The sequence below is a fragment of the Procambarus clarkii genome, chromosome 14 (assembly GCF_040958095.1).
Source record: "Procambarus clarkii isolate CNS0578487 chromosome 14, FALCON_Pclarkii_2.0, whole genome shotgun sequence".
Taxonomy (NCBI): Eukaryota; Metazoa; Arthropoda; class Malacostraca; order Decapoda; family Cambaridae; genus Procambarus; species Procambarus clarkii.
Window position 1 is genome coordinate 9,368,362 of NC_091163.1, and position 14,268 is coordinate 9,382,629.

General features: G+C 36.8%; 1 protein-coding gene across 1 annotated transcript; it reads left to right on the top strand.

Annotated features, from left to right (window-relative positions):
• The first annotated feature begins 1,313 nt into the window (after positions 1-1,313).
• LOC138364682 (mucin-22-like) lies at positions 1,314-3,590 on the top strand. Its single transcript, XM_069324659.1, has one exon. It carries the CDS (start codon positions 1,314-1,316, stop codon positions 3,588-3,590), a length of 2,277 nt encoding a protein of 758 aa, XP_069180760.1.
• Positions 3,591-14,268: the final 10,678 nt, after the last annotated feature.

Genomic DNA, 14,268 nt, shown 5'->3' on the forward strand with positions numbered 1-14,268 from the left:
TTGCATGCAGTCTGTGCCGAGCTGCAACATAGCAGTTGCAAGTGGATGTAAGTGGTACGTAAATGGTAAGTTGAAGATGTAAGTGGTACGTAAATGGTAAGTTGAGGATGTAAGTGGTACGGAAGCCTGGTAGATAGTGAAACTGTGCATAGGGGGGGTCTTGTAGTTGTCTTGAGGTGACAGGTGCGCTGTTGAGTAATTAAACGGTGGTAATCACCATTTATGTTAAAGACGAGTTCCCTTCCTCCCGGCCGCCGCCTGAATGGGTCATGTTCAGCCAACACACTACTCTGTTTTAATTAAATTGTGGTGAAGAGCATTTTAAATGCGTAGAGAAACACACACACACACACACACACACACACACACACACACACACACACACACACACACACACACACACACACACACACACACACACACACACACACACACGCCTTCTACGACGTCTGTGACTTGAAACAGAGGGTTCCGGGCTCACTCCCCCTCCGGAACAGAAGGGATTGGGCAACATTCAACACGCACACACACACACACACACACACACACACACACACACACACACACACACACACACACACACACACACACACACACACACACACACACACACACACACACACACACACAAGGATGAACTATTCAACACTGGTGGGACGCGAACAAGGGGACACAGGTGGAAGCTGAGTACCCAAATGAGCCACAGAGACGTTAGAAAGAACTTTTTCAGTGTCAGAGTAGTTAGTAAATGGAATGCATTAGGAAGTGATGTGGTGGAGGCTGACTCCATACACAGTTTCAAATGTAGATATGATAGAGCCCAATAGGCTCAGGAATCTGTACACCAGTTGATTGACGGTTGAGAGGCGGGACCAAAGAGCCAGAGCTCAACCCCCGCAAGCACAATTAGGTGAGTACAATTAGGTGAGTACACACACACACACACACACACACACACACACACACACACACACACGTCAAATGACCCACAAGAATGAGAGGCAGTGACGAATCAGCGAGAATTGACCCGATATTCACCCCCTGATCGAGTCTAACACTTTCTTGAGTCTTGACCTTGACAGCCTCATCCTATCAGTCTTTGACTTTCTGATAGTAAGTCCACCTCCTAAAGGGACCAGCAAGCCAAGGGCTGGCATATCAAAATAGAAAATTATAATGAGATGAGAACATTCCTAACAGGAATACCATGAAGAAACATTACTCAGAAAACATAATGTTCAAAACATGATGAACTGTTTCGGCCTAGAAATGTCAGCCACGTCACAGTAAAAAATAAACTAACCATGTGAGCCATGGAACAAGAGACAATAATACTCATGTCAGCTATATCACAAAGGTACAATACCATGGTCACAGCTACATCACAAAGGTACAATACCATGGTCACAGCTATATCACAAAGGTACAATACCATGGTCACAGCTACATCACAAAGGTACAATACCATGGTCACAGCTACATCACAAAGGTACAATACCATGGTCACAGCTACATCACAAAGGTACAATACCATGGTCACAGCTACATCACAAAGGTACAATACCATGGTCACAGCTACATCACAAAGGTACAATACCATGGTCACAGCTACATCACAAAGGTACAATACCATGGTCACAGCTATATCACAAAGGTACAATACCATGGTCACAGCTACATCACAAAGGTACAATACCATGGTCACAGCTACATCACAAAGGTACAATACCATGGTCACAGCTACATCACAAAGGTACAATACCATGGTCACAGCTACATCACAAAGGTACAATACCATGGTCACAGCTACATCACAAAGGTACAATACCATGGTCACAGCTACATCACAAAGGTACAATACCATGGTCACAGCTATATCACAAAGGTACAATACCATGGTCACAGCTATATCACAAATGTACAATACCATGGTCACAGCTACATCACAAAGGTACAATACCATGGTCACAGCTACATCACAAAGGTACAATACCATGGTCACAGCTATATCACAAAGGTACAATACCATGGTCACAGCTACATCACAAAGGTACAATACCATGGTCACAGCTACATCACAAAGGTACAATACCATGGTCACAGCTACATCACAAAGGTACAATACCATGGTCACAGCTACATCACAAAGGTACAATACCATGGTCACAGCTACATCACAAAGGTACAATACCATGGTCACAGCTACATCACAAAGGTACAATACCATGGTCACAGCTACATCACAAAGGTACAATACCATGGTCACAGCTACATCACAAAGGTACAATACCATGGTCACAGCTACATCACAAAGGTACAATACCATGGTCACAGCTACATCACAAAGGTACAATACCATGGTCACAGCTACATCACAAAGGTACAATACCATGGTCACAGCTACATCACAAAGGTACAATACCATGGTCACAGCTACATCACAAAGGTACAATACCATGGTCACAGCTACATCACAAAGGTACAATACCATGGTCACAGCTACATCACAAAGGTACAATACCATGGTCACAGCTACATCACAAAGGTACAATACCATGGTCACAGCTACATCACAAAGGTACAATACCATGGTCACAGCTACATCACAAAGGTACAATACCATGGTCACAGCTACATCACAAAGGTACAATACCATGGTCACAGCTATATCACAAAGGTACAATACCATGGTCACAGCTACATCACAAAGGTACAATACCATGGTCACAGCTACATCACAAAGGTACAATACCATGGTCACAGCTACATCACAAAGGTACAATACCATGGTCACAGCTACATCACAAAGGTACAATACCATGGTCACAGCTATATCACAAATGTACAATACCATGGTCACAGCTACATCACAAAGGTACAATACCATGGTCACAGCTACATCACAAAGGTACAATACCATGGTCACAGCTACATCACAAAGGTACAATACCATGGTCACAGCTATATCACAAAGGTACAATACCATGGTCACAGCTACATCACAAAGGTACAATACCATGGTCACAGCTATATCACAAATGTACAATACCATGGTCACAGCTACATCACAAAGGTACAATACCATGGTCACAGCTACATCACAAAGGTACAATACCATGGTCACAGCTACATCACAAAGGTACAATACCATGGTCACAGCTATATCACAAAGGTACAATACCATGGTCACAGCTACATCACAAAGGTACAATACCATGGTCACAGCTATATCACAAAGGTACAATACCATGGTCACAGCTACATCACAAAGGTACAATACCATGGTCACAGCTACATCACAACAAACAATCACAATCAAGTCAGCTATAATCACAAGGTACAATAACAACATATCACCAATGGAACAAGGAACAATAACCCCGTCATGTGAATCATATCAAAAGGAATGTTTATCGACCCACAATTTCACATCAAGGGAAAAAACCATTGAAGCAAAAATACTGATGATACATGCGCTGTCATTGCCAAAGCGCTCCCGCAATGTCAGCACGGGTAATGACATCATTTATATAATGAACGCCATTAGTAAACCTCGTAAATACTCCCTCATAAAATCATCAAGGCAATAATTACCATTTATCTTTTCTATAATTAGATTTTCTGGTTATATTTCATTCTGGTCTTTGTGACAGACATATATATATATATATATATATATATATATATATATATATATATATATATATATATATATATATATATATATATATATATATATATATATATATATATATATATATAATATATATATATATATGTGTGTGTGTGTGTGTGACTCTGGAAACATATGTTCATTCTTGTATCAGGGCGTGGCAAAATGAGGCATGAATTACCGCAATTTTCTCTACTTGTTTCGTAAATAATTTGTAGATAATTTGAAATCAGATATTTACTAAATTAATTATATCTGTCATGAAAAATATTGTTCATAATAAATGTGGTTTTTGAGAGTATATTTCCTCTCGAGGGAGCACATAAACGATGCTTAAAATAATACTTTAAAAAAAATTCACCTTGTTAAACTATCACTTTGCAAAACAAACTAAAAGCCTAACAATTATTTTACACGAATTGTTCAGTAATGATAATAATGATAATTGTTCACAACAATTGTTCAATAATTGTTCACAATGAGTTTGCAATTAGTATACCTTGATGTTTCCTCAGGTGTTCTATGGCACATTACGAGGTGTAAATAACTGAGGTGTTTTACAACCCAATATGAAGTAGAATTCCTACAATTCCCTGGTTCCTGAAGGACTTCATGGTATACAAGCTTCGACCTTACTGTGCAGACTATGTAGACCCTTTTGGCTGTTCCACTCGCCTGTTGGTGTTCGCACAACGCTCTCTAGATGAGAGTTTCATCAAGAGACTGTAATGCTTTCCTTATTACGCAATTCATATATATATTGATAAGGATTTATTTGTTATTGATTTCTGTGTTAATAACTCAACTGTTCTGGCTGGATTGAAATCAGTTATTCAGTTATAAATTCATTTTCAGCCAATTTAAAAGGATTGACAATAATCCTTGCGTGCTCGGGTCTGTGAGTACTAGAGTGTATTACTGCCACGCGTATATTTCACCTGTGTATTGTATACATAGACTGAGATAGAGAGGTATATTTCACCTGTGTATTGCGTACATAGACCGATGCAAGGCGGTATATATATATATATATATATATCAATTGTATACTGTATAATCAGGCCGAGTCAGTATACCTCACTTGTATATGACATACACTGGCAGAATTAGGACAGCATATCTAACTGACAAGGCACGTTTGAAAGATATTGATTATTTGTTTTTTTACTGGAAACCAGTAAAGGAATTTTTGGGAAAATGTTGTATAACCATTTTTTCCTTGAGAAGTAAAAATAAATATTATTTTCGTCTGCAGTATGGATTTTTTTTTTAAATCTCTCTATCCAAAAAAAAAAGAAGTTCAAATTGAACAAAAAATCCCTTTTACTAAAGACAAATCCTCCCAGTTTTGTGTTACTAATTAACTGTTGTTGCCAATTATAAGCTGCCTTATTGCCATTTGATGCAACATATATATATATATATATATATATATATATATATATATATATATATATATATATATATATATATATATATATATATATATATATATATATATATGTGGGAATCTATTACTGTTTCTGAAAGGGACATATATTGTTACATATATTATTAATGTGGATGAAAATTCACCTTTCTTTATGTAAGAAAAGAAGAAAAAGGGCACATGACTGCGTCTGGGTCTCTCTCTGCTCCTCTCTCTCTCTCTCTCTCTCTCTCTCTCTCTCTCTCTCTCTCTCTCTCTCTCTCTCTCCCCCACCCCCTGACATCCCCCTTCTCACCCCTCTCCCTTCACTTTACCTTTCTCTCTCTCTGCCATTTTCACAGTGACAGGAAAATAACACGTGATGACAGTGACAAGAAGATATAATGACAGTGACAGTAACATGTGGTGACAGTGACAGCAATATGACAGTGACAGCACAGGCCAGACAGGGGAGCAGACAGTAGACCAACAGTGAGTCAACAAGGGCGAACTACCGGTAAGTTTGTTCAACACTTCGAGACATAACTCTTGAGACCACACAAGCAAACTTTTCCTTGTCAACTATATTGCCTCTCCTAACCTCTCAGGGAGAGTTTAAACATATCTTTCTTGTGAACACAAATGTATCTTTAATGAGTGAAAATACTCATACTCATCTCTCCCCTTCTCACGTATTATGTTTGGATAGGAATTTGTATATAATGTTTCTGGGCACAGATGATGTTTTCGTATATTTGAACATAAGAGTTGAAGAATTATATCGTCGTGTGAATAATGTTAAATGAATATGTGTGAGTTTTTTGGGGGTTTTCAGTTACTCTTTGGGTACGTTAATGTTTACCTCGTAAATACACACAGACACACACACACACACACACATACACACACACACACACACACACACACACACACACACACACACACACACACACACACACACACACACACACACACACACACACACACACACACACACACACACACACACATATAAAGCGAATCAAGATCTGATTACCTTTCCCATTTCTGAACCATTTTAACTACACACAGAGAAGGCTGCCATTGACACAAACTTAACGCTAATGGAGACAATATCTCTGGTTTCATTAACCCGTTCATATATACTCATCTGGAGTTATGAATAAAAACCTTTTTCTTGACTAAACAAGAAGTTCTTGCATCAAATGCATTCATTTCTATAAATCAACTAAGCCATTCCCAGGAGAATGGTATCATTGCCGGCCATTTGAGAGTCGGATAACGATCATTTCACAATTCTGAAATACGTCGTAAAATCTAATTGAATTTGCCGTCTCGTACCTAGTTGTCCTGTCTACCCGGGCCATTAGACAGGAGAAAATAGATTAATAGCTTGCAATTAGTGCAACCAGTGATCTATAATTGATCAATAATTGCAATTAGCCAGTAATCACGACCTTAATGTAACCTTCCCAGTGTGCTATTTTATTGCAGCTATCAGACCAGTGATTGCAAGATACAACGAAAGAATAGTAATCAGATATCAAAACATATCATATGCAATATGATATCAAACATATCAGGATATCATATGCAAGATATCCTGATTGTCTAATATATATTGGAGGTATTGTGATTACCAGGATAACGTGCTTAGCCAGAATGGCATGATAATATTGGGAAGGGCTATGGGAACAAACAGTTGGATTATTAGGGGTGAAAGGATTGTGCCCATCCACACGGACCTTTGGGGATCGAACACCAATCCTGCAAGAAACAGAATGTAGCTCTATTGACCAGTATTAACTAATATAAGCTAGGTCGTGCGTTTTAATATTAGTATATTTTGGTAGCAGTCTTTCCTGTAGACATATATTATTAAATATGACCGAAAAAGTAAGATTAATAATTCTAACACGAATTTTCTCAATATTTCTTAAGTTTCTTTTCACTGTTGATGGTAATTGAAAAATCAATTCTCCAAAATTCATTTTTATTTCTAGTCTAGACTAGAAATATAAATGAATTTTGGAGAATTAATTTTTACTAGAAATAAACTAGATATACTAGAAAATAAAGCAAATATACTAGAAATAAACTAGAGGAATTATACAATAAATAGATTTGATGACGAGGAAAGTCATGTTTTAAAATTATGAGTAATATGACTTAAGCCTCTGAGAGCAATGAGTAACAACGTTGATATCAAGAGTTGTTCATTGTAAAAGAGACAGTAAATGAGCTTACAATGATCAGCTCTTTATGCCCCATTATCGCAATAACGTTTTCATTATAATTATTATAAATTATTTTAATTATTAAATAAATTATTATAAATAAATTATTATTAATAAATTATTATTAATAAATTATTATTATATAATAAATTATTATTAATAATAAATTATTATAATTATTATATAACAAAAACAGAAAATAACTCCAATCAATTCAACATCTCCTCATGACGTTAACCTCAAAATCATGAGTCAAAATCAAAATTCTGAAATTGAGTTTGATGCTAGGCTTATAGGTCTAACATCGTCTCAAGACTTAATTAGAGCCAAGACAATTGCTAACCTAACAGCATGAATACTTTAGCATTGAACATTATACAGGACTAACGTTAACTTCATATGTATACTCACCTGAAAGTATTCCTCCCTTATACATGTATATACATATATACATAGAATTATAATAAGGTAAAAGTGTTTTATAATGATATTATGATTAATTAATGATTAGCCAGTTTAATGTTGCGATATTGGTCAATGATAACGGAATATAATTTATTATATTTGAATTTTTGAACTTTACTGAATTTTTGAATTGAGTGAATTTTTTATTTACTAATGAGATACTAATAATGTAAGCAGATAAGCCTCTCTTCCAAGCCAATAGTAATCATTATTAACGCCAATTAAGCAAACTAATAGACAGTGGCCCGGATATAGGATTGGTGGAGACCACAAAAGCTCTTAGTGAGCTTTAGGGGCTTTTATATATATATATATATATATATATATATATATATATATATATATATATATATATATATATATATATATATATATATATATATTATTGTATATAATCCCCTGTATTGGAGGGGATCTAAACATTCCCTCTAATGCGTTATGCGTGGTTTCCTCCGAGGCTATGGGTCCCCCTTCTTCCAGCTAGAGGTGGTACTCCCTTCCTATATATATATATATATATATATATATATATATATATATATATATATATATATATATATATATATATATATATATATATATATATATAATTTTTAATAAGCTTATCAACAATTGACTGCATAGTTGTATATATAACGTTAGAAGTGAAGTTATCTTTCGTGTTTTAAAACTTTATAAATGAACACAGATTTTAAAGACTTATTTTAACTGCAATAGAAAATAGTGTTTATGATGATTTCCTTAGAGGCCAGGTTGGTTTGTGTTTAATAGTATTTAATATATTTGTTATTTTAAATGTCATTGTCTGTTTTTTTTCAGTGTTTTAAGAAAAAGTTATATACAAAATATATTAACCTTGTTGACCAGACCACACACTAGAAGTTGAAGGGACGACGACGTTTCGGTCCGTCTGGACCATTCTCAAGTCGATTATAAAGTCAATTCGATATATAAAGTCAATTATAAAGTCGATATATAAAGTCAATTATAAAGTCATTCTCAAGTCAATCGACTTGAGAATGGTCCAGGACGGACCGAAACGTCGTCGTCCCTTCACCTTCTAGTGTGTGGTCTGGTCAACATACTTCAGCCACGTTATTGTGACTCATCGTCTGCATATTAACCTTATGACGAGGTGCAAATGTATTACAATCATTCATCAAACAAAAATGTTTGTAAATGTATATATGTAAATCAGCGAGGCAGAAGCTCTGAGTTTCTGCCAAGCATTAACATTCCCAGGAAGTCGTAACTTACAGAAACATCAAACATCTTTGAACATAACTTCACATCGTAACTTAATAATAAGCTGCCTCTTGAGCTCCAAACTTGTCAAAAGATCATGGTACATTTGCACAAACCTAAGTTTTTTTTCTGAAGTAAAACTAGTATTTAAACAGACGTTTTAACTAGATATGATAACACACTGGAGTTTCTAGTGATGAAGCAGTAACGAAGCTGCGACTACGTGCTTGGATAATAACTCAAATATTACCGAAACCGGTTGGTTGGTGTAAAGATAACAGGATTGGCAACTGGGTGAGAGGAGTTCTTTGTCAAGTTCTTTGCCAAATTCACGTGTAAATTAAAAAAAACATTTACACACGAATTTGAATTAATAACCACATTCGTACTCCCTCGAGATGTTGTAAAGTCGATAATTGTTCCTAAACAATTGATAACGAAGATCACCAAAATAACGTCTTGGGGAGAAAGAGGCAATTAGTAAGGTTTCTTCGCCTCCGGATGGACCCAGAATGCGTTGCCAAAATCACACGTTGGCAATAAAATCCTCACCTCCATTTTTACTGATATTGGAAGACAATTCTCACTCGCCGCCACTGTAGCAAATTGAATTTTAATGCCCCAGTGCTGAAAATTCTGCTAAAAGTTAAAAGGTACTTTTGAGGCTTAAATTTATTGCATAGTTCTTTTACGACTATCAACAGTAGTATCAACATCAATAATTATCAACAAAATTAATTTACGTGTGCTGTCCCCCTTCCTAATATATATATATATATATATATATATATGTATTTATATATATGTCGTACCTAGTAGCCAGAACGCACTTCTCAGCCTACTATGCAAGGCCCGATTTGCCTAATAAGCCAAGTTTTCCTGAATTAATATATTTTCTCTAATTTTTTTCTTATGAAATGATAAAGCTACCCATTTCATTATGTATGAGGTCAATTTTGTTTTATTGTAGTTAAAATTAACGTAGATATATGACCGAACCTAACAAACCCTACCTAACCTAACCTAACCTATTTTTAAAGGTTAGGTTGGGTTAGGTAACCGAAAAAGGTAGGTTAGGTTAGGTTAGGTAGGTTAGGTCGTCAAAAAAACATTAATTCATGAAAACTTGGCTTATTAGGCAAATTGGGCCTTGCATAGTAGGCTGAGAAGTGCGTTCTGGCTACTAGGTACGACATATATATATATATATATATATATATATATATATATATATATATATATATATATATATATATATATATATATATATATATATATATATATATATATATATTTATATATGAGAGTATATTTTGGTAGCAGTTTTGTAAACATATGTTGTTGACTATGACCGAAAGGGTCAGATTAATGATTTTAACACGAATCGTCTCAATATTTCTTTCGCTTTTTTTTCACTGTCGGGGGTAATCGAAAAATTAACTCTCCAAAGTTCATTATCGCATTAATATTTATGGTTTGAGGCCTAAAAGCGTTTCGCAACGACTTCTCACATTTTCAAAGACAGATTTTTACACATATCATTGTAAATAAGCATGAAATAATATGTGTAAACATCTGTTATGGTCTATACGACTATGTATGGGAGCATGTTATTGCATAGCTAAATATTTCAGTACAATTTCCTCATTGGAGAACAAATGTATCGGTAGAATAAGAGTGAATATAATATCATTCATGAACAGATTTTATGACATAAATAGTCTCCAAGTTGAAAGAAACAACATCAAATATATTTAAACAAATAACTGGAAGAATAATTGACATGTCACTTGCTAAATTCCTCGACATTTACTCAAAATTTATGATAAAATATGAGATTAATATGCAGAAATATGCATTGAATTTTAGAATGATGTTGCTGGAGAAGGAGATTTTTGAATATAGAAACGAGGTAATAACTTAAATACTACAACGTGGTCAGATGTAAATAATGAAGTTATTAGAATTTACAAAAATATTTATTGACTGAAAAGCTCTCCTGAAACCCACATATTCACGAATAGACATATTCCTCATATTTCATATAATGAAATAGATATTAAAGGAGAAATGAAGTAGAGATAAAAGTGTGAAAATATCCTCTAGGAGAATATTAAGTATTAAATTGGCGACTAATATAAGCTCGTCTGAACCCATATTGCCCAATCAAATTCTTGCAGATTGAAAGATATCAACACTCCTTAAACTGTTATTGCCTACACTGAACTGTTACGACCATCTACGTAACAGTTTAGGTCTTCAGGTTTCGCCACCTTGCTTTCTCACTTAGCCAGGTGTGAAAGAATGGGTTTTGAATATAACACTACACACAGAAATCACAATAGCGTGATGCATCAATTCTTTTGACCATGTCGTAGCTCAGTCGATTAAGACAGCGTCTGGGATGATCTCGGACGTAGGTTCGAATCCTTGTCACGGCCCTTGTGGATTTGTTCGTGGTTTTGAATATACTCTATAACAGGTATATGATTTACCTTCAACTATGAAGGTAGAGCAGCATCTCTTCATCTCCAGCGTCAATGTTTACAAATGAGACACTTTAAATTAAGCAGATTCTCGTCCCCATAGCACCACTTTAATGACATAACAAACAGTCTAACAAAGTCCCTCAATCACATTCTAGCTAATACACTTCGATGGGAAAATTAGTAAATAACTTAAAAAGCACTAGAATAGCGGTGATAAGTTACCTACGGATTACTAAGCTAGCTTCACCCCTGAACAAATCCACAAGGGCCGTGACGAGGATTCGAACCTGCGTCAGGGAGCATCCCAGACACTGCCATAATCGACTGAGCTACGACAGGGTTAAAAAGAGTTGAAACCGAAGTTCTACTGAACTTACTGGATCCCGTAGCCTCTCTGAGGCACAAACCAGGATTTTACACAACTCCTCCCTTGCACCCGAGCTATGTCATTAGGCCGTTCTTCCTCTTCGCCCTTACATCATTACACACCCCTCTTTTGTAAGGAAAAGGCAGCTCCCCTCTCATAGGTGCTCAAGCCCACAAATAAGGGGATAGCAGGGGTATCTACCCTCTGCTATCTCCAGAGGGCAGATACCCTGCGGATACCCAGCAAACAAAACAAGTATTCGTTCAATTAAAACAACTAACCGTTTGTGGCGGCCACCTGCCAATCGACAGTGGGCCCCGATGTCAGGACCGTTATAGATGAGGCGAAATCCTCACACCGGGTCATCCAATGCCATTTATCAGGCTCGAAGGCTATATATATATATATCACTGAACCTCGAGAAACATCGGAACTTGCAACCAAGATCTTTCCTCGTGTCAGAACTTACGAATGGGCCAAAAATGGCTCTTTCTTGCGTTTGATTTCGTGTCTGTTATCACATTGAGAGTCAAATTGGTCACTCCAACAAGTTGCTGATGAACTGTGCCTCGTTCGCTAATTTCAAACTGTCGTTCGGTCTTACCAAGACTGACAATCAGTCTGTTGGGGGTTTGGGCTTAATATCATCAACCCAAAAAGTGTTACCAGACCCACAAGACTGGACGGTGGAGGGCTGAAAGGTATCAAGACGGTTCGGAAACATATCAGACCATGTTGAAATGTTTTTTTTACTTTTTAATTAAAGGAATTAAATGGTGCTTGGAAGCATCATAAGGTGCTGTGAGGCAAGAAGTAATTAGAGGGTGTTGGAAAAAGGAATACGCTTCTCAAAGGCCCCAAACACTGCTTAAAGATATCAAACGATATGGTTAGATATCAGACAGTGGGAACGTAATCATACTTTACAAAACTTTATAAACTTTACATACTTTATAAAACAGACGTTGCTGGAAGATATCAGACGTCCACCAGGCTCTTCTAAGGTGGTGTGTGTCATGATGCATCTTCCTCATAAGGTAGAGGGGAGATAACTGTAATCTTTTCCCCTCACTTCTACCGCTGATGTAGAATTTTTTATTTTGCTCCGAGGGAGACCAATTCATCACTCCCTTCCTCCATAGAAACGTTTCCTTGATGATGGAGGATGGTCAGTGCTCTTTCCAACTCTAGCCTGTAGATTAGTTTTTTTTTTAGCGTCAGGATGACCTGGTCTAGTCTGGAGGATGACCTGGTCTAGCTTGAGAATGACCTGGTCTAGCCTGGAGGATGACCTGGTCTAGCTTGAGAATGACCTGGTCTAGCTTGAGGATGACCTGGTCTAGCTTGAGGATGACCTGGTCTAGCTTGAGAATGACCTGGTCTAGCTTGAGGATGACCTGGTCTAGCTTGAGAATGACCTGGTCTAGCCTGGAGGATGACCTGGTCTAGCTTGAGAATGACCTGGTCTAGCTTGAGGATGACCTGGTCTAGCTTGAGGATGACCTGGTCTAGCTTGAGAATGACCTGGTCTAGCTTGAGGATGACCTGGTCTAGCTTGAGAATGACCTAGTCTAGCTTGAGAATGACCTGGTCTAGCCTGGAGGATGACTTGGTCTAGCTTGAGAATGACCTGGTCTAGCCTGGAGGATGACCTGGTCTAGCTTGAGAATGACCTGGTCTAGCCTGGAGGATGACCTGGTCTAGCTTGAGAATGACCTGGTCTAGCCTGGAGGATGACCTGGTCTAGCTTGAGAATGACCTGGTCTAGCCTGGAGGATGACCTGGTCTAGCCTGGAGGACGACTTGTTCTAGCCTGGAGGATGACCTCTTCCCTCTAGGGGGGAACTATCCATCCAAACCCTTCATTTCGTGGAAGAACAAACTGGAGAACAAGATGATCACTCAGCTTGTTCAGGTCTAGGAAACAGGTGTCATTAAGGCCTTGTTATGATGTCATTTTCGAAGAACACTCTCTTCAGATTTTGTCTTCCAGTTGAAGTAATTAACTTTTATTATACTTTGCTCCAAGAAGTATTTTATTTTTATCTGTGAATGGGCAAACATTGGGTAAAAAATTATATTTTGTTTATAATTACATTTATATAAATTAAAATAAAATTATTGATAAGCAGATAATGACATAAAAATATTATACATAAAAAATCATTATCGATCTTTAATGTTCACAATATAAGATAAATTATTGTTTATTACTAAAGTTTCTATAATCTATTGTATACAATGTACTTGTATACAATATACTGTTGCTGAATGTTGTTGTTGTTTTAGACTAAGCTACTTAGAACCAAAGTTCCAAAGTAGCACGGGCTACGGTGATCCCGTAGTGGACTTACTTGGCACAGGAGCGGGGCTGTAACTCTGTG